The sequence below is a fragment of the Theropithecus gelada genome, chromosome 3, assembly GCF_003255815.1.
Source record: "Theropithecus gelada isolate Dixy chromosome 3, Tgel_1.0, whole genome shotgun sequence".
Taxonomy (NCBI): Eukaryota; Metazoa; Chordata; class Mammalia; order Primates; family Cercopithecidae; genus Theropithecus; species Theropithecus gelada.
The window spans coordinates 51,147,490-51,170,160 of record NC_037670.1 but is presented as its reverse complement, the minus strand read 5'-3'; the positions used below and the strand labels follow the sequence as shown (position 1 = coordinate 51,170,160).

The window sequence follows — 22,671 nt, the reverse complement described above, 5'->3', positions numbered from 1 at the left end:
CCGAGCAGAGCCTGAACCCTGCTCCTTGACGCCCACGTTGCCTGCTGACGGGAGGTCAGGCATCTCCGCAGGTACCACTTACGGCTTTCCTGCTCCTGCTTCCAGCCCTTTCCCGAGGGCACCCTCAGCGGCCGGCCCTTGGAGCTGGTTGAGGCGTGAACGAGGCGAGGGGTGTGGATGAGTGCTGTGCCAGCACCTGGTGAACAGCTGGCGGGGCCTGGCCACCATCCTCGTCTTGTGCAGAAACAATGTGTGCTCAAGAGCTCACTAGTGGAGCACTCCTCTGTGGGAGATGCCAAGGGCTGTCACACACCACGGGGTTGGCATAAGGAATGGGGCTGGCAGTGTCACCTGTGACCCTCCCCTGAGCTCTGCCAGGGCCTTGGAGGGGTGGGGGCTCTGCCCCCCCCCCCGCATGTCCTGCAGCTGCTCAGAGCTGAGGCGTGGTGTTGGCCACCCCAGAGCATGGGTGCCACAGTGTGGCCAGCGTGGCCGTTTGGGGAGAGGACAGGGCTGGGCCTGGTGGTCCTGGGGAAGCAGATGTTTATGCCGTGATGTAACCTTGAGCCTAGCCCAGGATTCAGGAGCTGTTCCTCCTGAGTCAGGGCAACAGGGATGACTGTCTGGATAGCGTGGGAGAAGTAAGTGCAGAGCAGTGAAGTGGGGAGGCTGCTGGGGTTTGGCCTGTGGAGTGTTGGGAACTTCCAGCCAGCCCTCCAGTTGCTGCCACCTCTGACACCGCCTACAATTTCAACCTTAGTCGGGGGATGCCCAGGGTGGCCCTGGGGAAGGTGAGGCCTCACAGGCCCTGTGGTGGCTCAGGCTGCCCCTGACTCTGGACACCCAGGGCTGTGCAACTGAAGGAAATAATGTAAATAGGGGTCTATTTCCAAGATAAAGTGCCTTGAACCGGCTTAGGTCAGCAAACTACGGAAGAAACAGGATGTACCAGGCCCCTGCTTACATCACCGATGCCTGTTTGTCAGGCTCCCCTTCCACCCCTCCCCCACACCCACCTTACTTGCCCTCATCCAAACCAAAGAAGTTTAGTCTAAAATGAAAGTTTACTAATCTGCAAAATAGTTCGTTTTGCCTGTTCTTACCGGCTTGCCCAGCCACTTAGATTGTAACTCAAATATCTGAAGAGACCCTGAGCTGACTAGGATTGCATTGCATCGTGGGCTGCAACAAAATGCAGCAAGACAACCCTAAAAAAAACCTACAGCCCCTGCCCAACAACCAATAGGCGATGTCCAGAAAGACTGTGACCCCGCCCCCCCCCCAGTGCTCAGCCTGTGAGGAACCGGGGGAGGGGCCTGCACACTAGGGGATAAGTGGCTTGTGACCATGCTGGGTGTGCCTGCCCACCTTACACCCGATCTTGCAAGACCACTGAAAGTCTCTCTTTTGGCCAGGCAGGGTAGCTCACACCTGTAATCCCAGCACTTTGGGAGGCCGAGGCGGGTGGATCAGCTGAGGTCAGGAGTTCAAGGCCAGCCTGGCCAACATGGTGAGACCCCGCCTCTACTAAAAATGCAAAAATTAGCTGGGCGTGGTGGTGGGCACCTGTAGTTCGAGGCAGATTGCAGTGAGCCAAGATCGCGCCACTGCACTCCAGCCTGGGCAACAGAGCGAGGCCCCAGGAGCTGGCTGCCACCCCCGCACCCCCTGTGCGATGCCCTCCCTGCTCCCTGCTCCCACTCCCTCTGGAAGCCTCAAGTTAGGCCGCTTCAAGGAAGATTGATTAAAATCAGCTGCAGTCTGACTTAATTGGGAACATATGCTTGGAGAGGGGCTTGACTAGTTAAAACTTTTTGTAATTAGTTCACAGCTGGTTGGCGAGGAAAGAGAATTCCAGTTACCCCTTAGAGCTGGGCGCAAGTGCCGCTGCCCTCCCGTGGTGCTGGGGCCAGGAAACCAGGGCTGGTAGGGCTGTCACTGGGCCCTGCTGTGGCACTGGCCTTTCTGGGTCTACCTAAGAGCCCAGAGCTGTCCACACACTCATTAGGGCCAACTGTGTGCGCCCTTGTGTTGCTGAAGGGGCTGGAGGTGGGTGGGTGTGGCCTCCTGGGCGGCGGGGCCTCCCATCTAGTGGTGGGGGTGGGAGAGCTTGGGCGCCCACCGAGGGTGGCTGGCCGGGCTGCTGGCGCCCCCTCTAGAGATGGGGAAAGTGAGGCCCACAGGGAGCCTGCGTATGAAGGAGGAGCTCAGACGCTCCGTGTTGGGGAGGCAGAATGAGGCTTGAATGTGTTGCAGTGTTCTCAAGTGAAGACAGAAATCGGGCAGACCCCATGGAACTCCAGATCTGGCGGCAGAGGGACCCTGTGGCGATTGGTGCAGCTGCAGGAGTCGGGTCAGGTGGGCGGCACAGTCCCTCACCCCACCTGCAGCCACAGCCTCCCGCCCCACCCCTGTCCCCACTCCCTGAGTGTGCTCTGTGCTTTTCCACCGGCCTAGAACCAAGGAGCTGGGGCCCCAGTGCTTTGTCCTCTTCTGGCTCCCGGCTGCCCTCTGATGTCCCACCTCATGGTGGGGACACTGGGCCTTGCCGGCTTGGACCCCACAGCCTAGGGTGGGCCAAGGCTCTGCCTCCCACCGGCTGCGGCCTGGCCTCGGCATGCTCCCCAGGATGTGGAGGGCACGGGCCTTTCTTGCAGAGTGTCTCTGGAGATCTCAGGTGATGGCTCCTGGAGAGCCCTGCACGTACCTGGTGAACCAGGCCTGCATGGCGGCCATTTCTGTTATCCATCATAATACCGTCGTCCTCACCTCCGAGACACGTGCACGTTTTCCACATCTGTGGTTCTGATGGGCCACATTCCCGGATGGAGGGCACCAAGCTGGGGTGGGACACATGGTGAGGCTGGTGGGGGCTCACAGGCCGCCCTGGGTAGAGAGGGGCACGTCTAGTGGAGGCCGCACTGGGCAGGACACCAACCTTCTGGCTGGGTGGGCGCATCTCCACCTGACAGTCCCACCCGGCAGCCACCAGCTTCTGTGCGTGAAGTGTGCAGCGTGGGCCAGCACCCATGCCCTATGGGGCCCCCGTGTCACCCAGCAGTGATGGGAGCAGTATTCAGACTCAGCCCTGTTGGGTTTTTTCAGCATTTGATTATGAACATTTAAAGATTCATTGTGACGCTGAGAGAAGTCTGCAGCGAGTTCACCCACCACCAGAGCTCCACCGTGGACGCCCCGCCGCGGGGCCTCCTGACAGCTCCTTATCCTTCGCCCAGCCGCCGCACCGCTTCATTCTTCTGACGCGCTTTAAGTAAATTGCAGACATCTGCACACTTCCTCTAAATGCCTCCGTGTGCGTGTAATTAAGTAGAATTCATCTTTGGGTTCTGAAGCCCGTGCTCCAGCCGTTCCTCAGTGTGGCCTCATCACGGTGCTTGTTTGGGCAGGTTGGTGGTCAGGGCTGGTGCCTGCCCGCCCCACCTGCCTACTTCTCCCTAGCGGGAGCCTCGGTGGGGTCTGTGGCTGAGGCTAATCTCAGTGCCCCAAGTGCTGCTCAGGAAAGAGACCAGACAAGAGCCCCGCGACATTTAAAATAAGTGCATCTGTTTTGGGAAGGAGTGGGTAGAAGAGTGCCGGGTTCCCTGTGCGCAGAAACTGGAAGCACACGGAGACCGTTCTGCTCCCGTCTGCACCAGCAGGCAGGCGGTGCAGTCCCTCACATCCCTGGTCGGTGTCCCTGGGACCAGGACGGGGCGGGCCCATCACCCCTTCTCACCCCCTCCCTGAGATGCCATCCCTGTGGCCCCCAGACCCCTGGAATTCTGAAGCCCCCAACCCTTAGCTGCCCTGGGAGAGGGCTGCATCCCCTCCTGGAGCCACAGCTGCCCCCTTTGTGCCGGCATCCTTGCCCAGCTGTGGTGGGCTGGGGTGGCGTCCCTGTCCCTGTCCCGGGGCCTCCGAGCAGGTGCTCTGAGCCAGTCTCCTCAGGTCTAGCCTCTCCCGCTTGCTGGACTCCTCCTAGTGATGCATGTGGCTCATCAGTGGGACCTTTGTTCTGTGTTCGGCTCTTTCTCCTGAAACTTCTACCGTGCTGGAAAGAGTGTGGCCTCTGGACCGGGACGACGGGCCTGGTGTTAACCTGGCGGCCTCGGGAAGTGCTCCTCTCTGAGCCCTGCGGGCCTCCTCTGTGAGGCGAGGGAGTTGAACTTTTCCTGGGAGGCAGGATCATGGGAGGGCAGCTCTGTGGGGCCTGTGGGACTCCGTGCCCACAAGCCCAGCCCTCCCGTGCGTGAGCTGCCTTCACACACCTCCTCTGTGCCAGGCGCTGCTCTAAGCCAGAGCACAGCAGGGGCCAAGCAGCCATAGCCCTGATGTTCCTGGGTCCGTGTTCTGCGGGAGTCATGTAGTGAGCTGATGGTTCAGATGGATGAGGTGCTTCCCGTCCGTGAGAGGAAGCAGGTCATTGGCACAGGGCCCTGGGGACCCACGTTAGGTCCTGGTGGGACCAAGGGCTCCTGGTTTCCTCCCATGGCTCAGGGAAGGACAGGAGAAGCACCCACACCGGACCGGGCCGCCAGGGAGGCTGTCAGCCACAGTCCTTGGAGCAGCGTCCAAGTGTTTACTGTGACTGTGCTCCTTTCCTTTCTGCGAGATCTCACTGCTCCACAGATTCCCAGCAGCCGATGCCATGTGTGAGAAACCAGGAATGTTCCAGCCATGAGGGCTGAAGTTGGCCATGAAGTTGGACTTCTGTTTTAATCTGAGCTTCCTGGCAAGCTAAGGAGAAAGGAAAGTGTGGTCACTTACGTAATTCCTGTCATGGGAGTTTGCAGACTAAGCACAAGATTCTACAAGAAATGTCTCCGATGGGGGCTTGGCCATGGTGCTGTCACTGATGGAAAAGTGGCTTTGTTTCACCACACAGACCAGCAAGTCCACTGCTGTATACATCCCCAGAAGAACCAAAAGCAGGGACTCATGGATACGGGCACCCACGTTCACAGCAGCCTCGCTCACCATAGCCCAGAGGTGATCTCACCCTAGCGTCTGTGGACAGACACGTGGATGGACACAGTGTGATCCTTCCATACAGCGGAGTACACAGCAGCCTCAAGAAGGAGGGGCGTCCCGACACCTGCCGCAGCACGGATGGACCTGAGAATGCTGGGCTGGGTGAAACCGGCCAGTCCCAGAAGGACACAGGCTATTCCACCTCCATGAGGCCCCTAGAGTCATCAGATCCATAGAGACAGGAGGTGGAGAGGCCGGTGCTGGGGGCTGGGGCTGGGGCTGGGGCTGGGGCATGGAAAGTGTTGATGGATGTGGGCTTTAGTCTGGAGACGGACCGTGGTGGTGGCTGCACAGCACTGGGAGTGTGCCGAATGCCAGGGAGCTGTGCCCTTAGAATGGTGATGGCGGTCAGCTTCCTGTCACGTGCATTTCACCACCGTGAGACCCAACTTGTTAGGAGTGAGCCACACCCCAGATGGGAGGGGCGGAGCGCTCCGAGTGGGTACGCTGACCCTGCCCTCACACGGCCTCGGTCTTTCGGTCACTCCTGCCCTCCTCAGGCCCTCATCCACCAGCTGGTCCTGCACCTGCTGCCTGAGGCCTTGAGGCCTCCTGCCAGCTCTGGCTGAGCCTCAGGCAGGGTGATTTAGGCACCGGCTGTTGTTTGTGCTCTGTAGTGGGGAGATTGGGATAGCGGAGGCTGCCCAGGACTCCTGCTCATCCGCCAGTCTGGCAGGGACCCAGTTCACTCACTTGGCAGGCCAGGGGGAGCAGTCTCCTGGGTGAAGCCCACGTGTCTTGGAAGGAGGAGGAGGACACCACTGGTCCCCCCTCCCCCTCCTCCTCCCAGGAAGAATGGGCTTCGTGCCCAGGGTGGGTGGCCAGCAGGTGCCCCGTGCACTGACCACACTGCCGTGGCGGGAGCTCGGGGAGATGGCTGGTCTGCAGATGGGGCAGGCGATGGGCTGTGAGCTGAACGAGGAGCATGGGTGGTAGAGCTAGGACCCCCCCGCGGTACTCACTGGGCTCTCCCTGCTCATCCCCCCTTGCCCACGTGTGCTGCTCCCCCCATGCTGAGTTTTGCCAAAGACCCCACTGGAGCACCCTTCTCCTGTGGCCTGCAGCTGCTCACAGAGGCAGCAGAGGGTGGCGAAGGACCTGGGTGCAGGGGCGGAGGTGAGAGCTGCAGCTGGGGGCGGACATGGAGGGGCTCCTGTGCGGGGTCAGGTGTGGGGCTCAGAGCCAGGCCTCAGCCTAGGTCACTGTTGTCCAACCCTTCCTGGCAGTTGGGGTTTTTATCTCTTCCCTCCAAATTGTTTACAAGCTGCTCTCAGCAGATCACCTTCTGAAGGACTCAGGTGGAAGTCAGCGGGTGATTACCAGCACCGGGTAATTGGCTGTGCTGAGAGTCCTTCATCTGCTGATGAGGCCCGAGGTCAGGGGAGCTTTAATGAGGGCGTGCGGGCCTCGAGGTTGTGCGGAACGTGCAAGAGGGTGGCAGAGCCGCCGGTGGACCAACGGATAGACGGATGGTGTGAGTGTGCCCGAGCTCTCGCTCCCCTATCACATGGTGACCATCCTCGCCTCTGGGTGACATGAGACTGAGGTCGCGGTTCTGGGGACTGGCCCAGAGTCACACAGTTGAGGCTGGTGGAACTGGGACCCAACTCGGGCTCTGCCAGACCCCTGCGTCTGCTGCCTGGGCAGGCATGGGCATACGCACCTGGCCTGCAAGCCCTCGTCCTGTGTGTAGAGATTGCCCAGTGGTCTCTGCTGTCCCCCCAGGTAGAGACGTGCCCAGGGACCCGCCGCTGAGCACCTCGATCTCCTCTAGCCTGTCCCTGCTGCTGCCACTTGGACTGAAGCCTTGTCTTGCACGTGGGGTAGAAAACCAAACTCAGGGCGGAATCTGGGGTATCCGGGCTCCCCCAAAGCTGATATCCCTGAGCATGCCTGCAGCCTCTCTGGGGCCTGTGGGAAGCAAGGGCCATGGCCCTGTCTGCAGGTGCCCTGCATGGAGTGCCAGTCCCCACGGCTCTTGGGCATGGCACGATGGAGGTGTCCCCAAGCAGCTGCTGCTGCAGGCACTGCGTCCAAGGGACCGACGCCCTTTTGATTCCCAGGTGTATCTGCAAGGAAACGGATGAGAACAGCGTTTTAGAGGAGAAGGGAAGCGCGGGGCCCTGCTGGTGCCTGTGGGGCTTGAGGGGAGGTGGAAAGTAGCTGGGGCTCTCCTGGGGGCCAGGAAGAGGGGCTGTGCCCCGGGTTCCTCTTAGGAGAGCCGCCCTGGAGCCTCAAGAAGCAGGGCCCGGGCGCGTTGCCCCGGCTGGGCTGGTCCCTTGCTGGCAGGTCCAGGGAAGCCCCACATGGCGTCCCGGGGGGGGGCGCTGTCTGTCCTTCCTTCTGGATCCCGTGTGTGTGTCGGGCCCAGACCCTCCTGTGTTGTACAGGTGTCCGGCCTGGGTCACCTGCTGGAGCCATGTGTCTTGTCTCTGTTCAGGGACTGCTCCAGGCAGGTGGGGCAGATGTTAGCCTTGCTGGATGCCTCAGGACCATCTCCTCCTCACCACAGGCACAGCGCCTGGAGGCCAGGAGTTTAGCCCAGGGTGATCTGGTCGCAGCCTTGGCCAGATTAGGAAGGGGACGCTGTCCCCGCCCTGCTGACCAGTGGAGACTACCACATGCCATCCCCCCTGGCCACTGCGGGCCACCTGCCCCTTCCCTGCCACGGACTCAGAGGCTGTTATCGGGGTGTCATGGGAGGAGTCCCTGACCCTTGCTGGAACCAGGACAGGCATGACCCCTCCCAGCTCCCTCCTCCCCTGGCCCTGCAGGGTCTTGGGCCAGGAAGGCCAGCCCCAGAGCTGTGTGGTGGCCTCAGCGCCGTCTCCTGGGTGCCAGTGCTTTGGCGCCACTGATTTGGCAGATGTGCTGGCTCACTCAGGTGCCCCGCTGAGGAAGGCTGCGGCCCCTCCCTCAGGCCTCCCCCTCGCTTAGCCTCTGGGCAGGGCCCTGAACGGCGGCTGTGCAGCACACAGCCATGGCGGGTGGACAGGGTTGTGGGTGGCGTTCGCTGGGGCCCACGGCACAGCTGTGGTGGGCACACTTGCAGGCTGGCTTTGCCGTGGACGCCTTGGCTGTGGGGAGTTTCCATTCCCGGTAAAGCCTGGCCGTGGGGCATGTGCTGGAGGGGTCTCCGGGGGCTCCGCCGTGTGACCCTGGGCCACTCCCTCTCCCCCTGCAACTGCTGCAGACGAGGCCTGGGACACCCACTCCCCATGGTGGAGCACTCAGCTCTGCAGAAAGGCAGCTCCCGGGGTCCTGTCCTACCCCCATCCTCCCACTGCTCGTGGGCACTGGTCATGGGCAGCAGCGTGGCCTCTGTCCTCAGGCCTCAGTTTCTCCCTCTGCTCCAGTCTGCCCTTTCCCTTCCGTGTGCCTCTGCCTGCTTGGGAGCTGCTTTCCTGGAAGAGGTGGGACACGGCCCCCAGGCCCCTCAGCGACAGGCATGTACAGGCGTGTACAGGCGCATCCAGCCCCTCAGCCCTCCTGATGGCCCTGCGCAAGTTGCCCAAAGTCAGGCCACTGTGGAGGGCAGGGCTGGGAGGTGCGACCCTCACCTGGGCTTGTTGCAGAGGCAGGTCCCACACCCCAGCCATGAGTGGCGGGCAAGGCCACAGGCAGGAGATGGGAAGGCCGCACCTCTGGCTCTGCCCTGCCCCGGCCCAGCAGGCACAGCCCAAGCTGCCTCACTCTCCTCCCCGAGCCGTTTCCTTCAGTCAGGAGAGGTATTGATTGAGTTTTGAGGCCGGGCGATCTATAAATATGCATGAGGACTGGCAGTTATTTGACTGTGTTTTCCATTGCCCTGTTGTCGCTGCTTCCTTCCAGCGCTTTCTCTGCTCTCAGCATGCGCGTCAGGCACAGGGCGACTGACGCCTCCCTCCCCGAGTGTGTCCTGGGCCTTGCTGGGGGCAGCTTCCTCCCTGGCAGGGACCTTGAGGGTAGGGCCCCTCAGAAACCACTTGCTTTGCCCGGGGCAGCCAAGGGCCCATGGCGCCCGGCCCCTGCACACACCAGGGCGTGGGCTTCTGGCTTTCCTGCCCTCTGCTCCGGGTCTTATGAGCATTTCGGCCGGAAGGAAGGTCCTTAAGGTGAAACTCACCACACTCACCCTCACAGGTTTGGGAAACCGAGGCCCAGAGAGGATGGAGACCTGCCGGCAAGTTAGGGGTAGAACTCACAGTGGGAACGGAGATTGAGCCAATGCCAGCCACCACCCAGCCTCTTCCTCCGGGACTTGGGCTGCAGACAGTCCGCTGAACACAGAGGGAAACAGGCAGTCGAGGCCGAGGCCTCCTGGGGGCACAGGTGTGGGCTTGCAAGGCAGCCCTGGAGCACCCGCACCCTCTCTAGGCCTTGTCTCTCCCCGTGCAGGCCCCTCCAAGACCGCTGTGTCTGAAGGTGGGGCCCTGTGATCTCCGGAACCCCTAGGCCCAGCCTGGAGGGGAGCTTGGAGAGACAGTAGGCCTGCAAGTGACCGGGGATCTGCCCTGCCTGTCCCAGCGTTCTCCTGCCGCACCCACCAGCCGGCTCTTCTGTTTCGCTGCGCTGGTTGACAGCACCAGAGCGCCTGCTCGCTCTGCAAGTGGAAGATTTTTGTTGAGTCGATGATTGCACCGTCGCATCCAAGGAAGGCTCCAAACTTTTCCTTTTGAGATTCTCGTCAGCGTCTCAACAGTTTTCTCAGCTGTGAATCAAACAAGGCAACAAATTTTAGCAGAAGATTATAGCCATTTTTCCCCTTTCTTCCTGGAAGCTGTCATCTAACAGCCGATTCCAGCAAGGTTGCTCCATCTCCCATCTGCTTGAGTTGAGTGGTGCCAGCCCCCGACGGTGCTCCTGCTTGCTGGCACTCACAGTGCTCAGCACCCTAGGTGGGTGGGGTGCACGGGGCCGGGGGCAGCACTAGAGGGGCTTCTCCCCATGCCTGGAGCCTCACACGGATCTCCTGGGCTGGCAGCTGGAAGTGGGTTCTGTGAGCAGGAGGTGTCCTGCCAGAATGCACAGAGGGCAGGGGTGGCCCTGAGCAAATGGACAGATGGGGCCTGGGAGGAAGTGATCTTGCCTCCCGGGCTGCAGAGCCCACCCCACATCCGCTGCCTCCTGGCCCCAGTGCAGAACCCGCTGGCCCTTCCTTTGGGCTGGAGGCTTGGTACGTCCATGGTGGGAAGTGCTTTGGTCTTTGTGTAGGAGGATCTTGAGGCTGCACTGGTCTGTGCCCTATCTGGGATGCCCCCTGGACTACCTCCTGCCCTGGTAGCCCCTCTCCCCCACCTCCAGACTTCTCAAGCCACGCTTTGAGCCCCTTGGTGCCCCTATCCACAGCTACGCCATGCAGAGCCCTAACCCCGGTCTGCAGCCCAGCGCCACCACCTTCCACACACCTCCGAAGGGTCACGTGAGTGCTGCATGCCTGTGTTCTCCTCCAGAAAGCAGCAGAATAGATGAAACAGGGCTCACAGAGCACCGCCGGGCCTGGCACCCCATGGCATCTGCAGATGGCCGCTGCCCTCACCCTCTGTCCCTTCATCTCCAGGGTGGGCCCAGCAGCAGCTCTTCTGCCATACCCTCCACTGCTCTTGGGGTACAGCTGTGACCCAGGAAGTAAGAGGGGGCCTCCCCACAACTTGGAGAAGGGTTCCAAGCCGTTTCCCGGGACCTGCTGGCTCTTACTTCATGCATTACTTTAACCACTCGAGCGACCTGGTTTTAAGCCCACAGGAGCACATCCTAGTTTAGTAAGGGTTAGTCATCATCATCCATTCATTCAACAGACACATCTTCCACATGGAGCCTATGCTGGGACAGTCCTTGGTACTGGCGGTGTGGTGGTGGAAAGCAGTCCCTGTCACCACGGAGCTGGCCTTTCTGGCGGGGAGGACGCCTACTGAGATGAGTGTTTAGGCTGATGGGGGTGTCCCGCCAGCAACAGCAGTCGCCCTTGGCAGCCGGCCTCTTCTGGGCCTCTGCTGAGCGGGCACCGAGGCACCGTGCTGCTTCGCTGCTCTGCAGGGAGAGGCAGAGGCCTGGCCCCTCACAGCCCCCATCCAGCTGGAGGGTCTTGGGTGTCCACTGTCTGCTCCCAGTGGCTGACGGCCCAGGTGAGGGGCTGCCCCTGCCTGTCTCCCTCTGCTCCCAGTTCCCTTGGTGGCCACCACACTGTACACTTGCAGGGGGTGCCAAGCCACAGAAGCCAGGCCAGCCGGTCTCCTGCCTGTCAGCTGCCTGACTCACGGGGACTTCGTCCCCGTCAGATGTGGAGGTGGTCTGCAGGCTCCGAGAAGCCACCAAGGCAGGACCCTGTGGGCACACCCTGACGTCACCTGGTCCTGCAGACTGTGGTCACTGCACGTGGTGTCTGGGCCCAGCTGGCAGGAGTAGGACAGGGCCGACGGGGTGGGGGGTGATGGTCAGGCCACGGTGCCCTGGAGGCTCTTCTGGCTGTGGAGGAGGAGGGTCTTGGGGACAGGGACCCCCTTCAGCCTCACATTCCCTAGCCCAAGCAGAACACAAGTAAGGACATTTCCTCACGGAGCCCCAGAGTTTCTCCTTCACCCGGGAGCTCCCTCCAGGCAGCCCCTCTCAGCCCATGTCCTCACCGTGGAGAGCTGCTCCTGAAGTTGAAATCGCCACACATGCAAAGGAGAAGGCTGGTTTCCCGTGGCTGCGTCTGCGCTTCCTGCTGTTTCTCACTCCCGCCCGGCTGCCATTTCTGACAGCTCTATTGAAATGCGACGCACATTCCACGTCACTCGTCCCTTCGAAGGGGGCAGTTCAGCGGCTTTTATGTCCACGGCTAGTGCAACCACTGTCACCCTTCGTCACAGGACGTTTTGATCACCTCTCAAGGAGGCCCGAACCCTCTAGTTATCCATCACCCTGCTGTCTCCTGTGCCCCAAATCCTCAGCCACCAATCGGCTACTGCCTGCCTCTGTGGGTCCGTCTGTTCTGAGCATTTCCTGGGAAGGGAGTCCCATGGCCCATTCCGAGCATTTCCTGGGAAGAGAGTCCCGTGGCCCGTTCCGAGCATTTCCTGGGAAGGGAGTCCCGTGGCCTTTGTGATTGGCTTTTCTCACTTCCCGTGTTCAAGGTTCACCCATGTGGTCACAGGTGTCGGTGATGTGTTCCTTCTTGTGGCTGAAACACTGTGTGCATGGCCGCATCTTACGTATCCAGTCATCGGCTGGTGGACATTCGAGTGGTTTCCACTTCGGGGCTGTTATGAACATTGACAGACGAGTCTGTGTGGGTGTGTGTGCAGTTCTCTCCAGGGTCTGCCTGGGACTGGGTCTGCTGGGTCACCTGGTAACCCTTTCATCATTGGAGGAACTGCCAGACTCTTCTCCAGGGCTGCCGCGCACTAGGGTTCCAGTTTCTCCCCGTCCTCACCAACGTGTTGTCGAGTGACTTCCCGGCCGTCCTGGGGGTGCAAAGTGATACCTCTCTGTGATTTCAGTTTCTGTCTCTGGATGCTGGACGATGCCGAACAGCTTTTCATGTGTTTATTGGCCTCGTAGGAGTCTCTCTGCAGATGCTTTGCCCATTGTAACATTGGGTCGTTTCAGCTGTGAACCTGCTTTGTGTGTTCAGATCTAAGTTCTTTGGGTATAGATTTGCAGACATTTTCTCCCGTTCTGTGGCTTGTTTTTGCATCTCATTGGCATCCTTTGAAGCACACAAGTTCTGAGTTTGGATGAAGTCTGATTACCTGTTTTTTCTTTTGTTCTTTGTGCTTTGGGTTAAGAATCCTTTGTTAAATCCAAGGTTAGGAGGGTTTCTTCCTCTGTTTTCTTCTACAGGTTTTACAGTTGGGCTCTCACATGGGTCTTGGATCCACAGTTACTTAGTTTTTGTTTATGGTGGGAGGCGGAGCCCACGTTCGTTCTTTGGCATGCGACAGCCCATTGTCCCAGCAGCATTTGTTGAAAAGACTGTTTTTCCCTATCCAATGGCCTTAACATCTTTCTCAGAGTCACTCAACATGGACATGTGGTTGATTGCTGGACTCTCTGCTGTGCTGTTGGTCTGTACGTCCGTCTTGATGCCCACGCCACACCGTCTTGATCGCTGTGGCTTTGTAGTAAGTTTTGAAGTCAGGAGACTGATTTCAATCCTGTGGTGGCTGTTCTGAGCCCCTGCAGTTCCTTGTGAGTTTCAGAATCAGCTTGTCAGTTCTTCAGGGAGGCCGGCTGAGTCCTGGGAGTGTCCCAGATGTGCAGATTGGTTGGTCCCGACAGCGCCAAGTCTTCTGATCCGAGACATGGGATGTTTCCTGATCCCCTAGATCCCGCCTAGTTTCCTCCCGTGCTGCTTTGCTGCCTGTGCGTTTGAATGGCTCCTCTTGGTGGGGCAGGCGCAGGAGTGGTGCTGTTTGTATAGGACACAGGGCCGTCCTCATCCCGACACTCGGCTGCCCTGGAGACAGGCCTTAGCGCAGGGCTCCCATTACTCCTGCGCTTCCAGCACCTGCTGAAATGTGTGGCGCGCAGGCTCCGAGGCATGGAACTCCGAGACATGGAGCTCGCAGGCATGGAATGGTGTGCCTGACTGTGCACCACCCCCAGCTGTGATCACAGCAGCAGCCTGGAAGTTTGGCTGTTGCCCCCAGCCACCTTGGGGCACAGTCCTGTCTCACCTGGAGCAGAGGTTCTGGGTCCCCAGGGGCTCAGGTGTGGCCTCCTCCTGGAAGGGCCAGGAATGTCCCCTCCACGTGCTGAGTATGGCCCAGGAGGCCCCTCTGTGGGATACCAGCTGCTTTCATTGTGAGTGGCGGCTCCACCACTGTGTTCACAGCTGTGCTGAGAGTGTCCAGGGCCTGGAAATCATGTCAGATGGACAGGTGTGTGGATGGATGGACAGAAGGAAGGAAGGAAGGATGGCAGGAACGAACCCATGGAGGTCAAGAGCCTGGCCCACAATCACAGTGGGGACGTGAGAGGGTGGGTGGCGCCCAGTCTGCCCCTCCCGTGTTGCCTCTAGGGGCTCTGCCTTCTCCAGGCGTTAGGCAGGGAACGTCCCCTGAACTTACAGAAAGGCGAGTAGCTGCCCGGATTGTTGCCATCTGCACAGAGCCCTGGCGCCCGTCCTCCCCCTCCTTGGCCCTCCTGGGAGGTGGGTTGTCCACACCACCAGTTACGGAGCCCAGGTTTGTTCTCAGCCCTGGTCAGTGAGCGGTGCCATTGGCAGGTCGCTCCGCCCCGGCCGCAGGTGCCCAGTGAATGCTCTCCGTGACCCAGCGCCTCCTGCTGCAGGTGGAAGCCGGGCCACGGGAACCTGCTCCAAACTTGGCCTCACTGTGGCTCTGGGAGAGCAGGACCTGGTGGTGCATGCATGGCGCTGAGGAGGACACGCCTGGGGGTTGATCCCAGCCTGCACACGGTGGCTTTGCACACACCAAGCCTTCGCCCCCAGCGGGGCCAGCAGTGCAGTGCGCTGCCCTGTTGGGGGCCGGAGGGTGACAGGATGGGCATTAAAGAAGAACGTCACAGTTTTATCTTCTCTCTGTTTTGATTTGGTTTCCTTCATCTCTACTGGCTCCCGCTTTTGGTCATTAAATCCTCTGATATGCAGAATTGTTTCCTGGACCTCAAGCCCCCTATCAAGGGGGAAACCTCACCCCAGGATGATGGACCGGTCAGGGGCACCCTGGCTGGGGGTGGGGCTGCACCTCTGGCTCTCGTTCCTGCCCGTGGAACATTGAGCATTGCCAGGACATCCACCCCGGGGAACTCGACATCCTCAGGCACTGCTGGGTCCAATGCCAGCGCTGGACGTGCCACCGCTGAGCCCCCACCCCTCCGGAAAGTCCGCCTGTCTGCTAAGTGGGAGGACGCTGGGGCCAGGTGAGGCCTCGCTGGGCAGCCTCCAGGACGGTCACTACCTTCTCCCACCTGGAGGACCCTTCAGGAGGTCAGCAGTATTGAAGCCTGGGGAGGAAGAGGAGGGTGAGGCCTAGGGGAGGAGGGTCTCACTGCTCTGGGTCAGAGGAGGGCTGAGTCCACGCCGTTTGGCCTCGTCCTTGCCGGGGTTCAGCTGACTACAGCCCCGCCTGCTGTGCAGCCCCTAAACTAAGAACCGTTGTACATTTTTAAAGGGTTGAAGAAAATCAAAAGAAGAATATTTTGGGACACACGCGAGTTATCTGAAATTCAGAGTCATGTTTCCGTGCCCGCAGCTCCATCAGCGGGGCCCATGCTGGCCTCGTGTGCCCCACGGCTGCTTTCTGGGTGCAGTTGCAGTGCTACGTGGTTGGGATGGGGGTGGGGTGACTACACAGCCCTGTGACTGGCTGGTCCCCGCAAGAGGCGGCCCCACCCCCCGTCTGCATCCTCCCTGGCTCCTCGAGGTTCCGGCTCCGTAGGATGGTGGAGAGGTTGAGATGCTGTCCAGTCCTCAGAGGCCCCGGAAAGCCAGCGCCGCCCTTCAGAGGGTCCTCCTGAGCATGTGTGGGTGGCTGGATTCTGCACACTGGGTTTTCTTACCCTGGCTGTGCAAACTGAATGAAGTAGCAATCCTTTCAACCCCAAGAGTCTGTGATTCAGCCAGAGTTACAAGATGTCTCTTCATCCTCTGAGGTTTACAAGGTTCTCAGAAAACCAGTGAAGAGCTGCGCAGATTCTCTCCCGCCCCGGCCCAGCGGCGGGGGCTGCCGCCTCCATCTCCCCTGGGCCTGACTGGGTGGATTTCCCCTCCCCTCCTCCTTCCCAGGAGAAGCACAGAGGGAGCAGCCAAGTGAGCCATGTCTGCAAACCTGCTTCCCTCTGCGGCGGCCTCTGCCATGTTCCATGGGGCCAGGGGTCCCTGGTCCAGGTCAGCATGTCCATCTCCACTGGCTCTTCCATGAGGCAGGGGTGGCAGGGTCAGCCATTAACTTGTGTGACGTGATGTCAGGGGGATGTCTTAGAGTCCGGGGTGGCACCAGGAGGGGTGAGGTCTCTTCCCTTCTTCCCCATCCCCTCCTCCCTCCCTATGGGAAGCACATTCTGGGCCCTGGGACCACGATTGCCCACGGCTGACGGGCTCCAGCCCCACTCAGGCGCCCTGCAGTGGGCACGGCCCAGGCCAGGCCTCGCCGTCCTTCAGGGACTTGGAGAGCAGTGGCCCACCACAGCTTGGGCTCTGGGAGGCTGGAGGCTTACTGCGCCTGGTCGCTTCACTTCATGGGATGTGTCCACACCGGCCTCTCTCCTGAGAGCGTGGGGTGACCTGAACACACGAAATGTTTCCCTGTTCCCGTTTGGGAGATAGGACAGTGTGTGGACAGAAGCCCCAAGGGCGGCGGGAACTTATTGCCAAAGGGGAGGAGGCCATCGCTAAGCACGGAGCTGGCCTGGCTCGCTGGCACACCCCTCATTCACGGGGGCTGGTGGTGTCTGGGCCTGAGGGACGGGGTGCCCACCCAGTCTCACTGCCCCACAGCTGACAGCCACGAACAGCAGAGTCTCAGCACTTGGTGGGAGCCCTGGCCCGTGTGTGTGTGCGCCGCTGGCCCTGGCCCCGTCCCTGGCCCGTGTGTGTGTGTAACTCTGGCCCCGTCCCTGGCCCATGTGTGTGTGTGTGCCTCTGGCCCCGGTCCTAGCCCATGTGTGTGTGTGTCTCTGGCCCCAGTCCTAGCCCGTGTGTGTGTGTGTGCCACTAGCCCCGACCCGGGCCCATGTGTGTGCGCCTTTTCATGTGTTTATCAGCTTTTTGGGTGTCTCTCTTTGGGAAATGTCTGCTCACATTTTTGACTCATTTTTAGAGTGGGTTGTCTGACATGCCCTTGGTTATTTCTGAGTTCTTCGTATGTTCTGGATCTGAACTCTTTCTCAGAAATGTGATTTTCAGACAGCACCACCTGCTCTGTGGGTGCCTTTCCACTGTTGCGGTGGATGAAGTTCTTGACTTGTATAAGGTCAGTTGTACTCTTTTTTTTTTTTTTTTCTTTTACGGCCACCACTTCCTGAACCCTGTTTGAGAAAGCTGTGTCTACTCCCAGGAGACAGAACGTGGTGGAACCGATGTTTATGTTGGCATGAGGTCGCAGTCTCGGGGTGCGCAGTGACCCTGCACTTCCCTGCCCCGGGCGGCTGTCCCCTGCTGCAGGACGGCTGTCCCCTGCCCCGGGCGGCTGTCCCCTGCCCCGGGCAGCTGTCCCCTGCCACAGGACGGCTGTCCCCTGCCCCGGGCAGCTGTCCCCTGCTGCAGGATGGCTGTCCCCTGCCCCGGGTGGCTGTCCCCTGCCCTGGGTGGCTGTCCCTTGCTGCAGGACGGCTGTCCCCTGCCTCGGGGGGCTGTCCCCTGCCCTGGGCGGCTGTCCCCTGCTGCAGGACGGCTGTCCCCTGCCCTGGGCGGCTGTCCCCTGCTGCAGGGCTGCGTGATGCTCATTGCTGGGGGTCGGTCACCTACCACAGGTCAGCAGGCTGGGCCTCCAGGCGCACTCCTACCTCAAGGATGCCACGCACGTCCCCGCCCTGGGTTTCACGGGAGCATCAGGTTGCAAGGCACGTTCCTGAGCCACGCACGCCGGTGCCAGGCTCCCTCGCCCTCCATCTCTGTGTGGTTGACCTTGTTTCTCTTGTGGCACGGGGCACCTTCCAGGCTGGCCGGGAAGAGATGGGAACATGGCCACACGGGCTCCAAGCCTCCTCCCAGCCAGAAACCTCAGAGAAGAGGAAGCCTCCCTCCTGGGCACTAAGCATGGAACTCCGGGAAGTGCTGCGCTTAGCTGAACCAGGGCCGTGTCCCCTCTCACCCTCTTCCTGTGGTTAGGCAGAAGGGACCCAGCAGGTGACCAGGCCTTGGTCCTGCACCTGTCCACAGGGCACAGGGAAGAAGCCATTCCTTCAAGGAGAGACAGCTGCCAGGCAGGCTCAAGAAGACAAAAGAACCGAGCACTGTGCTGTGTGTGACCTGTGCTGCACGTGTGCCTGGGCCATGGTGACACGTGCTGCGTGTGACCCGTGCCACATGTCTTCCTGGGCCATGGTGACCCATGCTGTGTGTGTTCCTGCAGGGTGACTATGACCAGAGCAGGACCAAAGTGCTGCACATGAGCCGGAACCCCGCCAGTGTGGCCAGGCAGCGCCTGCGTGAGGACCACAGCCAGCTGCAGGCAGAGTGCGAGCGACTGCGAGGGCTCCTGCGCGCCATGGAGAGAGGCGGCACCGTCCCAACTGACCTTGAGGCTGCCGCCGCAAGTCTGCCATCATCCAAGGAGGTAGCAGGTAGGCACCCCCCACCCCCGGCCCCCGCCATCTTCGACCTTCCGTGGGTAGGTCCATCTGCGCACCCTTGGGGCAGCCTACGGCTGTCACCTGCCTGTCATCCCCAGAGGGTCTGTCTTCCCCTGTGGGCAGCCAGGCCTGGTGGTTGCTGGAGCAGAGCACCCCGGCCCCGTGTCCCCATGCACCTGCAGGGTTGTGCAAACAGGTGGAGCCATCCAAGTTTGCAGGCAGCAGTGGAGAAACAAGGGGCTGAAATCTTAGGCCCTTAAACAAATTCATATCATTTGTTAGTTTATACACACACCATTAATCACAAGTAAATCTAATCCTCTCCAAAAACAAGTCCGTCTCTCACCAGCCTAAGTGCACCTCACGGAGTCCAGAGAACCCTTTGCAGCGAAGGCCTGCGGCGCTTCAGGGAAGAGTGGGGCCTCCACAAGGGCCAGCGGGGCCTGCCTGCACCCTCCAGGTCTAAGTCAGGCCCGCGGCCTTTGGCATGCCAGCCTATCCCCTGATGTGGTGAGGTGGTGCTTTTCATCCGATGACACCCTCTCCTGTTTCTTCCCACCTACTTGCCATCGCACCCTATACTGTGGGAGAGCATTCCCCGTGAGCCTGCAGGTGCAGAGGTTGTGTGGCGGTCGCTTTTCCCCTTCCTGCAGCCTAGCACCAAGGCGGATGTATCAGGAGTGATTGTCCTCTGTGATCCTTTGTGGGGAGGGTCTTAGGTGGGGGCTTCCCTCCCTCTTCATGCCCCACCCCATAAGCCAAGCCTGCCCTGAGTCTGGGCGCACCCTGCCAGCAGGTAGGGGCTTGGTGGCTGGCTCTTGGGTGGTCCGCCCTCCTGGAGTAGCACGGTGGGGATGGAGGACAACAGCCAGAAGGGGAGGCCTGTCTTGCCAGATCGAGGGGTGAGCTGATGGCATTCGGGGGCTCCTTTCCAGCTCCCCACCCACACCAGGGCTGCTCCTGGTCTCCACTGTGGCTGTGAGGGCCTGAGCCCCCATGTCACCAGCCCCGCTTCTGGTTCAGCCGTGGCTCCCTCTCCCTGCTGCATTCTGCAGGTGTTATGGGCAAGTTTTAGAGCTGAGCATGCAGACTTGGAGCCGTGTTTATTGGTGGCACTGCACCCTGGGAGAGGATTTGGGAAGGGGCCTTCCGTTCCCTGCTGTCACGGGCCGGTGCCTTGGCTGTGTGCCCATTCGCTCATCTGTTTGTTCACCTGTCGTCTGGGTCCCTGGGCCTCTTGGGTTCGCTCGTCTGTTCCTTACCTGTTGTCTGGGTCTCTGGGCCTCTCGGGTTCGCTCGTCTATTTCTTACCTGTCGTCTGGGTCCCTGGGCCTCTCGGGTTCGCTTGTCTGTTCGTTCCCCTGTTGTCTGGGTCTCTGCTCAGTCTCGGGTTAGCTCGTCTGTTTCTTACTGTCGTCTGGGTCTCTGGGCCTCTTGGCCTCTTAGGTTCGCTTGTCTGTTCCTTACCGTCATCTGGGTCTCTGTGCGTCTCGGGTTCGCTCGTCTGTTCGTTCCCCTGTCGTCTGGGTCTCTGTGCGTCTGGGGTTCGCTCGTCTGTTCCTTACCTGTCGTCTGGGTCTCTGGGCCTCTCGGGTTCACTCGTCTGTTCCTTACCTGTCATCTGGGTCTCTGGTTCGCTCGTCTGTTCCTTACCTGTCGTCTGGGTCTCTGTGCATCTCGGGTTCGCNTGGTTCGCTCGTCTGTTCCTTACCTGTCGTCTGGGTCTCTGTGCATCTCGGGTTCGCTTGTCTGTTCCTTACCTGTCGTCTGGGTCTCTGTGCGTCTCAGGTTCGCTCGTCTGTTGGTTCCCCTATTGTCTGGGTCTCTGTGCGTCTCAGGTTCGCTTGTCTGTTCGTTTACCTGTTGTCTCGGTCTCTGTGCATCTCGGGCACGCGGGTGGTCAGCATCTGGCTGTGACAGGTGTCCCGGGCCTTGGCTGATAGGGAGCAGGGGGTGTAGAGAGGCATGTCCAAGCTGACTGTGGAGAAGTCAGGACCAGCATGGTCTGGAAGCAGGAAGGGGAGGATGAGCAGAGGCCTGGGATAGGCAGGGCTACGCCATATTGCACTGCCAGGAGGTGAGGATGGATCGGGTGTCCAGGCCCCCGTGGCTGATGGTGAGGATGGATCAGGTGTCCGGGCCCCCGTGGCTGATGGTGAGGATGAATCAGGCGTCCGGGCCCCCGTAGCTGATGGTGAGGATGGATCAGGTGTCCAGGCCCCAGTGGCTGATGGTGAGGATGAATCAGGCGTCCAGGCCTCGGTGGCTGATGGTGAGGATGGATCAGGCGTCCGGGCCCCCCTGGCTGATGGTGAGGATGCATCAGGCGTCCGGGCCCCAGTGGCTGATGGTGAGGATGGATCAGGCGTCTGGGCCCCCGTGGCTGATGGTGAGGATGGATCAGATGTCCGGGCCCCAGTGGCTGATGCAGCTCGTGTCTGTGCCCCCAAAAATCACAGTGATGGTAGAGGCTTCTGTTTCATGTAAGGTCTAACCCCACAGAGGGAGAGGATACAGAGGCAGACTTTTGGAATCTGGAATGGGCGGGTGAGCGGTGAGAGGACTGAGTAGACTCGGGAAACCAGAATCTAAGTCGACGGCGGGTAGAGCTGAGAACCTGCCTGAGTTACACCTCAAAACTCCAACATGGCCCAGGAACTGGCTGCAAGTGACATTAGGGGAGGAATGCCGCTGACTGAAATACAGTGGATCTGAAGACTTGAATGCTGAATTATGAGACAGGTCCTCAGGATCATCTGTCCGTCTGTGTGCCCTGGGCAGTTGGCCTCTCCCCAGGAAAGATGAAAACTCCAAAACAAGCCAGCAGTTTATTCTTGGAGCAGTGATCCTTAATAGTGCAGTCCCCAGGCTGGCCACAGCCTCCCCGGGAGCCTCTTAGAAATGTGGATTCTCGGGGGAGGTTCCAAGATAGCCGAATAGGAACAACTCCAGTCTACAGCTCCCAGCGTGAGCAACGCAGAAGACGGTGATTTCTGTATTTCCAACTGAGCTTTGAAAAGAGTAGTGGTTCTCCCAGCACAGAGTTTGAGATCTGAGAACAGCAGACTGCCTCCTCAAGTGGATCCCTGACCCCTGAGTAGCCTAACTGGGAGGCACCTCCCAGTTGGGGCCGACTGACACCTCATACTTCCGGCTGTCCTTCTAAGACGAAGCTTCCGGAGGAAGGATCAGGCAGCAACATTTGCTGTTCTGCAGTTTTTGCGGTTCTGCAGCCTCCACTGGTGATACCCAGGCAAACAGGGTCTGGAGCAGACCTCCAGCAAACTCTAACAGACCCGCAGCTGAGGGTCCTGACTGTTAGAAGGAAAACTAACAAACAGAAAGGACATCCACACCAAAACCCCATCTGTACATCACCATCATCAAAGACCAAAGGTGGATAAACCACAAAGATGGGGAGAAACCAGAGAAAAAAGCTGAAAATTCTAAAAATCAGAACGACTCTTCTCCTCTAAAGGAACGCAACTCCTTGCCAGCAACAGAACAAAGCTGGATGGAGAATGACTTTGACGACTTGAGAGAAGAAGGCTTCATAAGATCGGTAATAACAGACTTCTCCGAGCTAAAGGAGGATGTTTGAACCCATTGCAAAGAAGCCAAAACCCTTGAGAAAAGATTGGATGAATGGCTAACTAGAATAAACAGCATAGAGAAGACCTTAAATGACCTGATGCAGCTGAAAACCATGACACAAGAACTATATGATGCATGCCCAAGCTTCAGTAGCTGATTCGATCAACTGGAAGAAACAGTATCAGTGATTGAAGATCAAATGAAAGAAATGAAGTGAGAAGAGAAGTCTAGAGAAAAAAGAGTAAAAAGAAATTAACTAAGTCTCCAAGAAATATGGGACTATGTGAAAAGACCAAATCTACGTCTGATTGGTGTACCTGAAAGTGACAGGGTGAATGGAACCAAGTTGGAAAACACTCTTCAGGGTATTATCCAGGAGAACTTCCCCAACCTAGCAAGGCAGGCCAACATTCAAATTCAGGAAATACAGACAACGCCACAAAGATACTCCTCAAGAAGAGCAACTCCAAGACACATAATTGTCAGATTCACCAAAGTTGAAATGAAGGAAAAAATATTAAGGGCAGCCAGAGAGAAGGGTCTGGTTACCCACAAAGGGAAGCCCATCAGACTAACAGCGGATCTCTTGGCAGAAGCTGTACAAGCCAGAAGAGAGTGGGGACCGATATTCAACATTCTTAAAGAAAAGAATTTTCAACCCAGAATTTCATATCCAGCCAAACTAAGCTTCCTAAGTGAAGGAAAAATAAAATCCTTTACAGACAAGCAAATGCTGAGAGATTTTGTCACCACCAGGCTTGCCTTACAAGAGCTCCTGAAGGAAGCACTAAACATGGAAAGGAACAACTGGTACCAGCCACTGCAAAA

The 22,671-nt window shown here is 59.2% G+C and overlaps 1 protein-coding gene across 6 annotated transcripts in view; it reads left to right on the top strand.

Annotated features, from left to right (window-relative positions):
* The window catches only part of MAD1L1 (mitotic arrest deficient 1 like 1), a 414,534-nt gene that overhangs the window by 273,430 nt on the left and 118,433 nt on the right, over nt 1–22,671 (top strand). For 5 of the 6 annotated variants that reach the window (XM_025378819.1, XM_025378817.1, XM_025378816.1 and 2 more), the window contains one exon: nt 18,030–18,240. In XM_025378819.1, the coding sequence (XP_025234604.1) occupies nt 18,030–18,240 (211 nt within the window). Of the gene's footprint in view, nt 1–15,385; nt 15,845–18,029; nt 18,241–22,671 lie in introns of those variants that run through there. The other variant, XM_025378821.1, reaches the window with a different exon arrangement.